This window comes from Dipodomys spectabilis, unplaced genomic scaffold, assembly GCF_019054845.1.
Source record: "Dipodomys spectabilis isolate Male_0828 unplaced genomic scaffold, ASM1905484v1 ptg000125l, whole genome shotgun sequence".
In the NCBI taxonomy this organism is placed as follows: domain Eukaryota; kingdom Metazoa; phylum Chordata; class Mammalia; order Rodentia; family Heteromyidae; genus Dipodomys; species Dipodomys spectabilis.
The window spans coordinates 267,055-282,315 of record NW_024870802.1 but is presented as its reverse complement, the minus strand read 5'-3'; the positions used below and the strand labels follow the sequence as shown (position 1 = coordinate 282,315).

The 15,261-nt window shown below is 53.3% G+C and overlaps 1 protein-coding gene across 1 annotated transcript; it reads right to left on the bottom strand.

Annotated features, from left to right (window-relative positions):
- Nucleotides 1-8,654: 8,654 nt before the first annotated feature.
- Nucleotides 8,655-12,561, bottom strand: Vax1 (ventral anterior homeobox 1). The gene is made up of 3 exons (XM_042689665.1): nucleotides 12,321-12,561; nucleotides 11,008-11,195; nucleotides 8,655-9,233 (listed from the first exon to the last, which is right to left on the bottom strand). The coding sequence occupies exons 1-3, from the start codon at nucleotides 12,559-12,561 to the stop codon at nucleotides 8,655-8,657; spliced, it is 1,008 nt and encodes a 335-aa protein (XP_042545599.1).
- Nucleotides 12,562-15,261: the final 2,700 nt, after the last annotated feature.

The window sequence follows — 15,261 nt, the reverse complement described above, 5'->3', positions numbered from 1 at the left end:
ACTGGAATTAAGCTGCAAGTGGGGAGAATGGAAGCCAGGCAAGGCGGAGATATCTGTGGGTCCTCCTGCCTTACATTCTGTGCCTCTGCTGGAGCTCACAACCACCTCTCTGGACTCAAACCAACCCTGCATTGGGCACCCCACCAAACCATTCAGGCTCCACGTCTCATTTCCTTTTTGATACCAGGGAGATGGTTTCAAAGTTCTCCTTGGACCTCATCTGGAAATCGGTGCCATCACCAGTCACCTCCAATCTGACACTAATATAAGCTGACTTTGCCTCAGCAAAGTGCCTTGAATCCACAATCTTTTTCCTCTCTGCTGCCTAAAGCCCACTGGTCCACCACCACCACCACCATCACCCTGTCTTGTCCCTGTGGTAGTAGACTCATTATTAATAGGTCTTTATCTCCAAACCCTTGTGCTGCTGTTCCTAGATCGCTTTCCCTGGACTTAGCCCTGAAATGTCAGACATCTTGCACTAAGAACTACAATGATTTCATGATATCCATGGGAGAACTTTTCAGTGACTCTTCAGTATTACCTTGATGGCAAAATCTAAGTGTGATGCATTGGTCCTGCAAGTCCTGCCTCTTCTCCCACTCTTTGCTCTCAGTCATCCAAGGCTCTAGGTCCTCAGGGATTTCCCTCCATATCTACCACTTAGCACACTCTTTCCCATACCATTTCATTCCAGATGGCTTAGGAGATGAGCAAGGAGAATTGCCAGTGAGTTCATCTAGTTTGACAACTGTGGGAGAGAAATGAAAGCAGTACTGGGCAGAAGGAGAAGTCAAACTCAGTGGCTCCTCCACAGAAATCTCAGTCAATCCATCAGGGAGTTTGGAAGATAGGCTGACCCTGCTTATGCTGAGACTCAAGGATCAGCTGTATGGACATATCTATCAGCCCTTAAAAGCCACGCTGGGAAAGGGGACATGGCTTGAGCAAACTAGCTCTCTTCAAGTGAGACAGTACCCCAAAACTGATAGCTCAGAGCTGTGGCTGAAGTCTGTGTGTTGTCACTAACATAGCCATTTCTTATTCCGGCTTTTTTTTTTCTTTTTGCTTATGTGGTGCTGAGGAGTCGAACCCAGGGCCTCAGGCATGCAAGGCAAGCGCTCTACCACTGAGCCACCTTCCCAGCCCATTCATGACTATTTTTGAGGTAGGAATCATTATTGTTTTCATTTCACATGAAGGGAATCAGGCTTCGAACAGGTATCTGAATACTATTAAGTGCTAGATCTAAGATTTGAACCCAAATAATTCTAACTTCCATAGCTCACAACTATTAACCATGGAGATGAATTGCTTTTCCTCTGTGGACCAAATCACATTATTCAGTTTTAGGAGACTTGAGGATTGTGTGTGTGTGTGTGTGTGTGTGTGTGTGTTGTGTACATGTGTGAGTATTGCTGCTGTTTTTACAAACTTTTTATATAAATTTTCATATGAAGTTTTACATTAAAAAAAACTTCAAGAATATATGGTACAAGTCAGGAGCTAGTGGCTCATGCCTATAATCTTAGCTTTTCAGAAGGCTGAGACCTAGAGGATGGAGCTACCTGGGGCAGAGGTCTTTGAGCTCCATCTCCAATTAACCAGTAAAATGTCAGCCTAGAGGCATGGATCAAGCTATAGACTACCAGCAGTGAGTAAGAAAGCTGAGCAAGAGTGCAAGCCCCTGAGTTCAAGCCTTGATACCAGCACAAAGCAAACAAAAAGTATATATCATACATATATTATGTGAGTGATTCCTAAAGATGGATACAACACTATCAGGTAAGGCACAACACTTTGTTTTCAGGGTAGAAGGAAGGGCTGGGATGTAGCTCAGTAGTACAGTGCTTACCTGGCATGATTGAGGCCCTAGGTTTGATTGTCACTCAACCCCACTAAGTAAATGGAGTTTGACACCAGATATCAGTGGCTTATGCTTATAATCCTAAAGACCCAGGAAGCTGAGATCTGACAATTCAGTTCAAAGCCAGTGTGGGCAGGAGAGTCCACGAGACTCTTAACTTCAATTAAAACTAGCAAAAAGCTGAAAGTGGAAGTGTGGCTGACATGATAGAGTGCCATCCTTGAGTAGAAAAGCTAAGGAACAGTGCCCAGGCCCTGAGTTCAAGTCCCAGTAGCAACACAAAAGCAATTAATCCATAAAATAAAATCAAAACATGCTTTGAGATTGGAAAAAAAATGCTTTTGATCAATGATTAATCAGAGACTACCAAGTAATTTTCAGTTTCCACGTGTGCTCCATGCCAGGTTTTCAGGTGCTCGAGACCTTGCTCCTTCCATAGCTCTCAAGTCCCTCTGACAGGAGGGGTATGCATCTGAGTGCCTTTTGGCAAACCTGGGTTCGCTTCCCACCCTCCCCAAGTACCCAACCTGAAAAAGAGCAGCAGCAGGCCCAACAAGGTGGCCTATGGGAGTTTATAAAAGGCTTTCACTGAAATCTGCAAAACCACCAAAGTCACTCCCTCTTTCCCTTCCTGCTCCATCAAAATGAATGCAAGTTCAAGTGAAAAGACTGAAATGTGAAGATTTCCAGGTGTAAAAGTAGTATTAAATTACAGTAGTATACTGTGGTCCAGGAAACTCTAAACTGTGTCAGAAAAAGTAGATTAATTTTGTTTAACAAACATTCATTGTATTCCTCCCAGAGGCCAGGCCCTGGGCCTGATGCCAGGCACTGCCCTGCTTACAGTGTTTGCCATTTAAAGCAGTGACTCTCAAATGTTAGTGATGAAAAGAATCACCTTGGAAAGTTGTTTAAAATGTTCTTTCTGAAACTCCAACCCCAAAGGTTCTGGGTCTTCCAGTAGATCTAAGACTAAGGAAGATATACTTTAACCAGTTCCCACGTGGTTCTGAGGCAAATGGTCTTCGGGCTGCATCTTGAAGAACCTTGAAGAAACTTGACCTAATAAATACTGAAGTTCTGATGAGCTGCTTAATGAAGTCACTTAAACAGAAGATGCCAGTGGGTGGCAGAGATATATCACTTCTAAATCCATCGGGGAACCTTAGAAAGACTTCTGGAAAGGTTTTCTGTGGACCAATACCACCAGTAAGATGCTAGCCAGGGAAGGAGTTTGCAATCAAATGGCTTAAGAGAGAAGGAAAAGGGCTGTGAAGGTGGTTCGGTGGTAGAGTGCTTGTCTTGCATGCATGAGGCCCTGGGTTCAATTCCTCAGTACCACATAAGCAGAAAAGGCTGAAAGTGGCGCTGTGGCTCAAGTGGTAGAGCACTAGCCTAGAGCTGAAGAGCTGAGGGACAGCGCCCAAATTCAGAGTTCAGGCCCCACTATGACAGAGAGAGAGAGAGAGAGAGAGAGAGAGAGAGAGAGAGAGAGAGAGAGAGGAGGGAGGGAGGGATTCACAAAAGGCTTTCATTGTAACAATTCAAGTGCGTCTGTGTGTGTGTGTGTATGTATAAAATTCATCAACTTGTATACTCAAGCTTCTTGTGCTTTATCACTACATATGTTTATCATGTGTATATCATAACTCCATTTTAAAAAAGGTTAAGGAAGTACAAGAACAAAGCCTGCACAGGACATAGAGATGCCATAGTAGCAGAGCCAGTGCTGGTCATTCACGCTGTAATTCTAGCTGCTTAGGAAGCTAAGACCTGAGGATTGTGGTTTAAAGACAATTCAGACAAAAAAAGTCTGTGAGATTCTTATGTCCAATGGACCAGCAAAAAGCCAGAAGTGAAGGCATGGCTCAAACACTAGCCTTGAGCAGAAAAGGCCAAGCCAGACCATGAGGCCCTGAGTTCAAGACCCTGAGTTCAATCTCAGTACCTGCACCAAAAAATACATACATACATACATACATACATACATAAAAATAAAAGATATTGGGGATGGGAAGGTGGTTCAATGGTAGAGTGCTTGCCTTGCATATGAGGCCCTGGGTTCGATTCCTCAGCACCACATAAGCAGAAAAAGCCAGAAGTGGTGCTGTGGCTCTAGTAGTAGAGTGCTAGCCTTGAGCTAAGTGACAGCGCCCAGGCCCAGATTTCAGGCCCCATGACCGACAAAAAATAAGTAAATAGAGATATTATTGTAGAGGACATGGAAGAAAGAGTTGTGATACTGGCAACTAGATGGTAAGAAAATGGAAATAACGGACGTGGCGCTGAAGCTCAAGTGGTAGAGCGCTCGCCTTGAGCTGAGGAGCCGAGGGACAGCGCCCAGTCCAGAGTTCAAGCCCCACGGCCGACCAAAAAAAAAAAAAAAAGAAAGAAAGAAAATGGAAATAACAAAGTCAGAACCCCTCACCAAGGATGCCTCAGTAGTTGTCATAGTAGAAAGAGGGCTAGCAGGGGCTGGGATTGTAGAACATGGCACAACCCTGGCCTAACGTGGGGAAGGCCCTGAGTTCAATCCTCTACACTGCAATAAAATAAGTAAAACAATCAAATGAGCACTGAAAATGGACGTTGAAGCCGGGCACTGGTGACTCATGCCTATAATCCTAGCTACTCAGGAGGTTGAGATCTGAGGATCATGGTTCATAGCCAGCCCGGGCAGGAAAGGCTGTGAGATTCTTATCTCCAATAAACCACTAGAAAACCAGGAGTGGCGCTGTGGCTCAAGTGGTAGCTTGCTCGCCTTGAGCTGAAGAGCTGAGGGACAGCACCCAGGCCCAGAGTTCAAGTCCCACACCGACAAAAAAAAAAGGAAGTTGACAACTATGAATGTAAATGAGTTAGTGAGTTCAGGTAGCTTGAGCCAGACACCAATTGACTACGAAGAGAAAGAAGGAAGAAATCAGGGAGAGAGGGAAGGAAAGGGGCACACAGGAAAAAAAGGGGGAAAGGAATGGAAGGGGAGGGCCTGGCCCTAGGGAGAGCTTATAATCTTGTGGTTCTGACAAGCCATGTGGTTTTGAGCAAGTCATTTGCTCCAATCCTGTATGCAGATCTTTAAAAAACGGGGCTGGACCTCCCAAAGCTACCATTATGAATCAAAGAATGGCATGTGTGAGATGCTATTTGTAAACCAAAAAGAGTCGCTTAAAGGCTACTCATTAGGAGTATACACTGTGGCTCAGGGTTAAGCCCTGGTGGAGGTGCGCATATGGCCCAGTTCAGCAGCTTCCCACATCCTTCTCCAACCTGACCACCAAACAAACCCACAGGGCTTTGGTGAAAGGTTTTCTTTCCTTTTCTTTTCTGCTCTCAAACAACTTGGATGTTGCTTTGTGCAGCCCTGCATCTGTGATTCTTCTTAGCCCACCCACCCTGCAGCTGTTCCCGAGACTCCCGGGAGCTCGCCCACCTTCCCCGGGGCACAGCCTGCCATCGGCCCCCGGAGCCACCGCCTCCTCCCTCCCTATCCAGTGAGTCTCCAGTTGGGAGTCCCGAGGCCTCACCAGAGGTTTCCAGAAACCAAGGGAGCTTGCTGGAAGCCCTTGGGAGAAGAGAGTAAACAACCCCAAGCACCAAAATTAAAGGAATTGTCTACAAATGTTTTTTTTTAATTAAAACAGTGATTCTTTTTTTTTCTGGGCAGAAGGGGCTCTTTAGGCAGTGCCCTGAGTGGCAGGCTTAGAGCTCAGCAGTCCTGCCCAATGCCAGGAAAAGGAGGTGAGAGCTAAAAGGAGACAGGTGGAAGTAGAAAGCCAGGGCGGAGCGTGGGGAAGGCTGGAAGGGAGAATTTGCTAGGCGACCTCCTTTCAGGATGTCCTGGGAGTAGAGGCTGGGCTTCTTAGGAACCCCAAAGCTGGGATTTTTGTGTTTCTTTTTGTTATGTAAAATTATGCCAACTTCCTCCCCTCCCCGGTCCTCCCGCCCCCCACTTCTCCCTTCCTGGAGGGTTGCTGCCACCAGTCTTGAAACTGGACCCAGAGTCACCCACAGCCTGGTCCCTGAGACAACAGGGACACGAGGAGGAAAAAATCTCAAGATCTAAGTGTGTGTGTGTGTGTGTGAGCAAGGTGCACGCAACAGACAGAGGGAGGAGGAGAAAGTAAGGGAGAGATTAGAGGGGAGGAGGACAGGAAGGGAAGAGAGCTTGGAAGAAGAAGGGAAAAAAATCAAACCCCGCAAAACTGACGAATCCGCAGTGACTTAGAAAAGCCAAAGTGTGTGGGCAGCTGTTCTGCTCCTAGCCAAACTGAGAACTCAGGGGACCCCGGGGACCCCAACTCACTTTAAATACTTCACTGCCCACACTGTGCCACTGTTTCCTTTAGATTGGGGGTACAAACACACGCAACAAAGGAGTGGGGGATTTTGAGGAGCCCGGCTTGTATGGGCGCTGTGCGGTCTCCACAAATTTAGATGTGCAGCTTCCACAGGAAGGACCCAATGGCTGTGGCCACCACCCTTGCTATGGCCCAGGCCACACAACCTGGAAGCAATGGCACTGGGCGCTGGTGTCCCCCCCCCCCCACAGTCCCAGCATCCCCACAATCTTATCTTGAGACTCTCCATCCCAAACCACACCACTACTTCGCAGGTCCGGAGACCAGGAGCAAGGCGAGGTCACCCCCCACCTCTAGGAAATAAAACGTCTTTCTTTGGCTCCCTCCAAGTTTCTCTTTGCGAAGAAACTTGCCCTAAGTCAGAAGAAAATCTTGCTTGTTTCGGGGTTCCTTGATTGCACAAAATCCCAATTGAGATGATGTTGCTGGGGAACTCTAGAAACTGACTGTGTTCCTATTCAGAGATGATTTCTAAATTAAGCAAGAAACGTGTAGTGGCAAGTGGAAGGGGAAGGAGAGAGGGGTGAGGAGGATGGATACCATGAGGACAAACAGACTGACATACCCAAAGAAATGGACCAGATCCTCAGAGCCAGGTGTCCCTGCCTCTCCAGGAACATAGTGCACTCAAACCTTATCCCAAGGAGCTCACAGAACCAGACCAAAGGGTCCGTTCACCGCCCCCTGCACCCAGGAGTTCCCAGGCCGATACCATTTGCTGGTTCTTCTTTTTCTTCTTCTTTTTTTTTTTTTTTGGAGTATTTTTTAAAATCCTTTAAATATAAGACAAAAATACATCTCAATTATCTTCATAGATATATATATTTCACTCTCACCACATAAATACAAAACATCCAGATATCCAAAACATTCAGAACAAAGTTAGTAGCCAGGATTCAGTGACGCCTACCCGCGTGTGAATCGTTATTTTCTTCACTATTTGCCTAAAAAAAGGGGGAGGGGGGAAGAAAGGAAAAATAAAAGCTTCCGACGTAAATAATTTACAATAAAGTTACTATTTTAAAAATGTTTTGCGCTCGCTTCGGATGGACAGATACATTCTAGACACTGCGGCCCCTCACCGTCTGGGTCTAAGGTTTTGGTTAAAATGCGGGTGGCCGCGGCTGCGGGGGGACTGCGGTTGCTGGGCGGCATCAAGTTCTCATTCGAAACCACTGCAAGCCTGAAAATGGGGCGTGGAGGAGCTCTCTTCCCTACCTACCAGCCAGGCAGGTAGCGAGGACGTTCTGACTGAAGTCCTCCCTCCCCTTAGAACCAACTCCAGGCGTTTCCTGCAAGCTTGAACGCGTTTGGGAACCTGCGCGTTTGAGAAGAGGAGGCGATGCGGGTTGATTCGGGTCAAATCCAGCAATCTTGCCCCTGAGCTGTGCTTCTGAGAGACTTGGGGAGCAAAGCACACATGCTATGTCTGGGGACAGTCACCAGCCACCTTGCTTCTCTCTGGGAGGAGCTGGAAGCAAAGACTACCTCCCAAACAGCCTTGGAGAAAAGATGCTGAAGATTCTCTCACTAACGACCTTGGCTTTTCCTTTTCCTTTTCCCTCTTTAAATTGCTGCCTGAAGTCACAACATTTAGAACTTTAACTTCGCGTTGGCCAGGGATGCGTTCTCTAACCTTTCTTACACCTTCCAAACTCCACTATCACGAATATTAAAAAAAAAAAAAGTTCAGGTTTCCTACAGTAATTAATACTCTTTATTGCTGATTAGATCATCGTTATCACCACCTTTGCCCTGCTCTGGTGTTCTGGTTGAGCATTTCCTGGAGGGTGGGGGTGGGGAATTGGTGTTTTACCCTCTAGGGGCGGACACAGGGGCAGGGGTTGTCCGGCCAGGGAAGTTGGAAGTTCCCAGGGGTCCTCAAAGAGGGGCCCCCGGGCTCTCAGAAAAGCCCCTGGGTTATTCTGGCAAGAGGCAGAAAGGTCTTCTTGATCTAAAGAAACCTACAAGCCTTTTCAGGTGGGGGGAGGCGGAGGTAAAGGGGTGCTGCGCGTAGCTTTCCTCCTTCAAATATTCCTAGGACGGATCCACTGCGACCGCGTAGGCCCGAGGGAGCGCGGGGTCCCGTGCTGCGGGTTTACAGCCGGTCGTTTTCTCTTCCAGGGCTGGGCATAGCTTGGGACGTCAGGTTGGCTAATTCCGGCATCCCCCCCCCCCAATTCTTTGGATTGCTCCAGGATCGAGAAGGAAGTTGGGGAGAAGGCGGGGGATACGAAGGCCAGGCAGAGAGAGGAGAAGAGCTCAAGTAAAAGGAGATCGGGAGCCGCGCCTCGGGGAAGGGCGCGGCTGTCGGGGGCCTGGCAGGAAGCGGGAGGCCACCGCACAATCCCAGCGCGCCTACCGCGCGCGAGTCCATAAATATCACCACAATAGATACTATAAATATAAATACAGGGAAACACTTAAAATCAGTCCAGCGCTTTTTTCTCGGCCCCTTCTTTATTGTTGGTCCGGGAGTAAGGCTCGAAGGCCGAGGAGCTCAGGTACCGGGCTGAGAGTTCTTGCAAATTTCCCGCTAGCGAACCGGCCATTGTCAACGGGGCGGAGGACAGGCGGCTGGCGACGGAGCCGAGCAGGGAGGGCACCGGCAGGCTGAAGAGGCCGTGGGCCGCGGGCGCCGCTCCCGCGTGCAGTCCCCCCGGCCCGGCGGGCCCGGGGCCCGGAGCACCGCCCACGGCGGGCGGATGCTGGGACGCGGCGCCCGCGGGGCCCGGCGCGGTGGCGGCGGCGGCCGCGGCAGCCGAGCCCGCGGCGGCGCCCGCGCCCAGGGCGGGGAGGCTGGGCCCGCGCAGCGCCGAACCCAGGGCGCCCGTGGCGCAGGGCGGCAGCAGCGCGGGCAGCCCGGGCGGCGACAGCAGGCGACCCTGCTCCAGCAGCCGCAGGACGCTGCACGTGGCCGCCGTCTCCGACACCACCGAGCGCAGCTCCGAGTCCTTGCCCTGGTCCTTCTTCTGCTTGGTGCGGCGATTCTGGAACCAGACCTTCACCTGCTCGCCGGGGGCGCGAGGAGGGTGGCAGAGAGGGGCGGGAGAGACGGGCGTCAGCGACCGCGGGCTCCGGGGGGCGCCCCCGCCTCGGGCCCCACCCCGCCGCCCAGGGCGGGCCTCGGACCCGCCGGGCCCGGAGGAAGCTAGCGCCGCCACCAGGGGACCCCGCTCCGCTCGGCTGCTCTTCCGGGTGACCGCGGCCGGCCGGGCCGGCACCGGTTACCAAAACAATAAAAACTCAACGCCGCGCTAACGCGAGGGCGGACCAGAAGGATCTCACGGGGCCCGACCCGCAGACTGGTGAATCAGCGCCATCCCTGAGCCCCAAGTTCCCATGGAGGGGTGCTAGGCCTGGAGCAGGGTGGGCCCGAAGCCGGGCAGCAGGTGTTGGTTTTGTTTTTGTTTTGTTTTGTTTTTTTAGCTTTCTTGGGTCCAGGCTCATTGCTCGTTGGGCTCAAACTTAGCCCCAGAAGTGCTGCCCCTGGTGAAGGCTGCTGGATTAGGTTAAGAACACACACACACACACACACACACACACACACACACACACACACACACGCAACAGGCAGCAAGCAGGGAAGGTGGCTGTAGCCAGACTAACTAATGCAGGATGGACTTTACAGGCCAAGCGTTGGAGAAAGCTCTCCAGCAACTGGGTAGGGGGCTTTGAGTGGTACTTTTAATTTACCGCGTCTGCTGCTTTCCATCATAAATTTTGGAATCATGGGAGGAAGACAGGGGACAGGACTAGACGAAACACCACACTTAAACAGCCTCTTTCCCTTCCTCCCCCCCCCCCCAACCTCTGTGCCTCTTCTAGCCTAAGGGTAACCTAGCATGGTAGCTATGTGGCAAAAACATCCTATCTAGATTCTGGAGCACTAAGAGGTTGCTAACAGAATAGGAATTTCTACTATGCCAATTCAGACTGAAAAAGAACCTCCTGTCTATTCTGTCTTTGGTCTTCCGCACAGCAGCCTAGTTTTCAGGCCTAAAATGCCTCCCACGCCCAACACACACACCTGCTTGGTGCTTAGCACTGGCAGACAGACTGGTCCTCAGTAGGAAGACTGTCTTACCTAGCCCAAGCTGGTGTGTCCTGGCTAGCCCCCAAAGGACTTCCACAGAGTCAAACTCCTAGCTCTATGGTAACTCCTGGCCCGGGTCTCATATACTCAGCTTCACAGCTCAAGGAGCATCATATGGATTTAACGGAAAGCACAATTGGTAGTTCTGGGTCTCAATTTTCCAGATCTTCTACTCCCAAACCTTACACCATTGGCCTAGAGAATGGGGCCTCTTAGAACCCCAGACTTGAAGGAACTCAAGGCAAGATGCCAGCCAGATATTCACAGGCAAGGTTGTCTGTGAGTTGTATACCTTCCGGATCCCACTTCCTACAGAGTGGGCCTGGCTGCCTGGCAAACTGAGAGCCTCAAAGGGGGAATGGTACTAGGAATCTGGCCAAATCGGGGTGTCCCCCCCACCCAAAATCGTTGCTTTGTAGAGAAGAAACTATCCAAAAATTCTCGGGCCTGGAAAGTAATTCCAGAAAGATCAGACTTGGGGGGCTCTCCCGGGCCAGGACCTTTATTATGCCCTGACTCACATCCCCCCCCCCCCATCCTCTACTTCCCCTGGGAGGCTGGGTTCGAAGCCAGGCTTGGCATTGAGAGAGAGAGAGACAGAGACAGAGACAGAGAGAGAGAGAGAGCACAAGCCGGGTGGAGAAAGAGGATGGTGCGGAACTGTGAGCAGCCGGGCTGCCTGGTACCTGGGTCTCGGAGAGGTTGAGCTGCCGGGCGAGCTCGGTCCGCTCCCGGCCCACCACGTATTGGCAGCGCTGGAACTCCATCTCCAGCCGGTACAGCTGCTCCGCCGTGAAGGACGTGCGCGTCCTCTTGGGCCGGTCCAGGTCCAAACCCTTAGGCAGGATGATCTCTCGGATGGACCCCTTGGCATCTGGGGAAAGGGAAATAAATGTCAACCACTGGAACCCTCCCATCTCCCTTCGTGTCCTTTGCCCCAGCTGGATTTGGGTACACAGTCTCAAGCAGCCAGGGAAGAGGGTGGACAGTGGCGAAGCAAAAACAACTGGGTGTGTTGGGAAGAGGCAAACGGGCCTAACTTTACACCATCGACTACAGGAGACTTTGTCTTTGCAGACCCTTTGGTGAGGGAAGATAGATGGACCCCCCCCCTTACCCCCCAAAAATGTCAGTTTCTTCAGGCCTGGGGAGACTCGGCTGGGAGACCTTGGTCCCTTGGAGGCTGAGCGTGCCCTTGCTGCCCAGCGCTCGCCCTGCTGCTTCCAGGCTGTTGAGCACCCTGCGCTCCCTCGATTCCCGCACCCACCCCTGAGTCTCCGACCCGAGTTCGTCCGGGTGGAGCGCTAAGAGGAGGGACGGAATTCCGGACGGCGGGGCCCGGCTGTCTGCTGGTGAGGGCGGCTCCGGCCAGCGCCAGGTCTCCCCGCCGCCTCTGCCGGGGCCGAGCGCGCGCGGCGCCCCTAGTAAGGCGGGTTGAGCCAAGCCAAGTCAGGCCGCTCCACAACCCGGCTCGGCCGCGTTGAGCCGCAGCGGCCTGGCCTGGCGTGCAGCGCTAGGGCCCTTGGCCCTGCGCGCCCACTGACCGGGGCCGTAGCGGGTGATGGGCTGCTGCTCTCCCGCGCCCCGTGCTCCCTTGGGTGCTCTAGTCCACCAGGGCGCAGGGCCCGCTGGCTGGCTCCCCGCAGGTCTTCCCGGGCTAGGACGTTCCGATACCTCCCCGGAGATCCCCTTTCCTTTCCTAGGTTGGAGGCTGCAGCTCGGCGGCCAGCTCCATCGGCAATCCCTCGATTTCCCCCGTAGCCGAGGGGCCCCTCGCCGCCAGGGCTGGATGGTCGTGGTCTCTCTGGAGAGCACGCACGGGTGAGCTCGAGCCTCAAGTTCCCCAGCGATCGCTGGGACCCGGGATGGGGGGGGGGGCAGTAACTTTCTCCGAAGTACCAGCCAGCACCCCTCCCCGTGGGCCGGGGTCCGCGCGCGGCTCAGACCCCGGAGTTCTCCCCTCCCCAAGGACGCGTCCCGCAGCCCTGCCCATCCCTACCTCGGACTAGGATCCGGCGGCAGTAATCCGGGTCGGCGGCCGAATTGGATTTACTTTTGTTACAATCTTCAGCAGCGCCAGACGCCGGAAAGGCGCCCTGCGGCTCCTTGAGGAAGGCGGCCGGGAGGCTCGCGTCCGCGCCCTTCAGCTCCCGGCTCTCCTTGTGCGCGTTCTTGGACACCCGGGCGGCCTCGGTGTCCGAGTGGCACCGGACGTCCATTTTGTCTGGTTTCCCGAACATAGGCAAAACAACACACACACCAAAAAGAAAGGGGGGGAAAAGGGACAAAGGAGAAAGGAGAAGAAGGAGGGGAAAAAAGGAAGAAAGAGGCGAAGGGGAACAAAACCCCTCCAACGCAGCCCTGGAGCTCGATCGGGCGAGAGGCGCAAGGCAGAGCGGGGTGGCCGCGGCCAGCAGCGGGTCAGCGGCGGCGGGGCTGGTCCCGGACCCGCGGAGCGGCGGTGGGGCTGGTCTCGGATCCCGGCGGAGGCCGCCTCGTCAGCGCCGGTGTCCTCGGAGCACGTCCAGTGTCCCCAGCCCGGCGATCAGGTAGCGAACAGCGCAACTCCGAACGGCAGCGGCGCCCGCCCGCCCGCCCGCCCGCCCGCCACTGCGACGGCGGCGCGGAGTTGTCCGACACTCGGGGGACGCACACACTCGCCGTGGCAATTGATTACGGGTAATTTCGCGGCCCCCACGTTTCGGTTACCTCATGAATACACTAAATTGTTTGGATAATATATCAGATCGTAATGGATGGTTTCTGTCCTTGTCCCCAATCAAGTAGGGGTTTAGCCGGTGAATAAACGGAAATGATTGGTCTTGCTTTCAGGAAACACAACAATCAAAGACCTACACTTCCAGAAAAACTTTTGACAAGATTCATCCTGAATTGTTAGTACCATTAGCAGGCATTATTAACTTTCCCTGTGCCTTTGACCCTCCTGCTCACGTACTGGCTACAGAGGCTTTCTCTACCCTCGCCAGAGAGAGCTGAAAGAGGGGGGCCTGGAGGGGGGGAAGGGGGAAAGACCCCTCGCACACCCCGCAGCAGAAGAAAGCGGTTGTCTCTAGGTGGGTAGAAGGAGGGAGAAAAAGTTTCCCCCCAAAGTCTCTCCCACCCCCACCCCACACTTCAAAAAAAAAAAAGCAAAAAGAAAACGCCTAGCTTCTCCCCCAAGCGACAACTCCTCAGCACACCTCGACGAAGCTGAAGCTGACAGCCATCTTTAAACGGCCACCTCTCCCCATTGAGTTCCAGTTGGGTTTCTTTCGTGCCTGCACCTCTAGAAGCCCATTCAAAGGGCAGCTTTGTACTCAGAGTACAGCAGGAGAGAGGGAAAGAGTGAAAGGAGGGGGGGTGGAGAGGAGGGAGAGAGGGAGAGAGAGAGAGAGAGAGAGAGAGAGAGAGAGAGAGAGAGAGAGAGAGAGAGAGAGAGAGAGAGCCCAAAGCAACCAGAGAAAATCTCAACTGTGAGATCTGCTTCCAAAAAAAAAAAAAAAAGTTTTCTCCTAGCTATTTCATTGTCTCTGCTACAATATCTTTGAGAAAAGCCACAGCCAGTAATCCAATAAGAGCATTGATTAGGCTACAATGATTCAATTCAAGCGCCTGGCCTTGTGCAAGGAGCATGCTCCAGCCCTTCTCGTCACCTTGCCGGGCCAGAAGCCCTCTCCACGCTGCTCTCCCCATTCATTCCTTTATGGGAAATGCGGAGCAGAAAGAGTGAAAGATGGCAATTATCTAATTGGACTATTAACAAACAGTCCTCTGAGTGCGGCGGTCTGGCGTGGCTCCTGGGCGGGGGAAGGGCCGGGCCGCGCTCGCCGCCCTCATTCACAAAGAGCGCGGGGGCCGCCGGAGGAAAGGGGGTTCTTTAAGGGGGGGAGTAGGAGAGGAGAGGTGGGAGGTTTGGCTGAGAATTTTTCCACACAATTCCAAGAATGGGGAGGAGGTGGGCGGGGGAGGAGGAGTGGGGGCTGGGGGCGTGGGGGGGTGAGTGTGTGTGGCGGCCCCGAGGGGCTGCTCCGCGCCCCGCTCCCCCCCATCCACCGCCCCTCGTCCGCCCCGTCCGGGCCTCCGTCTCCGCGCTCTGCACCCCGCGTTCCTTGCCCTCGGGGGGTGAACCCCCCAATCGGTCCCCGTGGGGGCCATTTGCGGCCCTGTGGGCCCACCTCGAGCTCGTCTGTTCAGTGTTGGGGGGTATTCCAAGCTGCTCCCCCCCGCGGGGAGGAGGAGGGAAGTCCCCAGGACCGCCCTGTTCTGAAGATGCTGGGGGGGGGGGGGCGGGGAGAGGAAATTCAGACAACTTTCCGGTTACTTCCTGCGCGGAGCGACCCCCAGCCACTCACCTCCAGACTCCTCCGAGGGCTGCGACCCCGTCCCCAGCGGGCCGAGCGGGCCTGGAAAGGTCGCGGGGCTGTGAGAGCCGGCTGCCGGCCCGGCTGCGCCCAGCCCCTCCCGCCGCGCTGCAGGGGTCTGCGGGGCCCCGGGCCAGCGGACCTCGCCAGGTCCAGTGCGCAGGGAATGGAGCGTTCCCAGTGCCCGCTGAAGTCCCTCACCACAGCCCCGGCCCCCGGGCCACCCCCGGGGCTCCTGACCCCCAGCCTTACCGGTGCCGCCTGGTTAAAGACTTGGAAGAAAGTCTTTTAAAAATAAAACCAGCCAACCCACTTCCTCTTTTAGGCCCTCGGTGGGGAGACCTTGCCCCTGGGTTTTCCCCCTAAGGCTGAAGTGGTGTATTTTGTTGTAAGTGGGAACTCCTTATTGAACACTGATTTGCAGGATGCATACATTCCCTTAGTCATCTTAGTTCTTGGAGAGGTAACTACACCCAACTTTAAAGGGGGAAAGAATGGAAACTCAGCTACAACCCCTCCTTGCTTTGAGCACCTTAATGTTAATTCCAGCAATCTGATTATTTAGCATCAATATTCATT

Excerpts from the sequence above, each read along its gene's own strand:
- Vax1 (XM_042689665.1), bottom strand. The coding sequence starts at position 12,561 with ATGTTCGGGAAACCAGACAAAATGGACGTCCGGTGCCACTCGGACACC. Across the intron at positions 11,196-12,320 it reads CCGCCGGATCCTAGTCCGAG|ATGCCAAGGGGTCCATCCGA; the intron begins GTAGGGATGGGC and ends CCCTTTCCCCAG. Across the intron at positions 9,234-11,007 it reads TCAACCTCTCCGAGACCCAG|GTGAAGGTCTGGTTCCAGAA; the intron begins GTACCAGGCAGC and ends CCCGGCGAGCAG.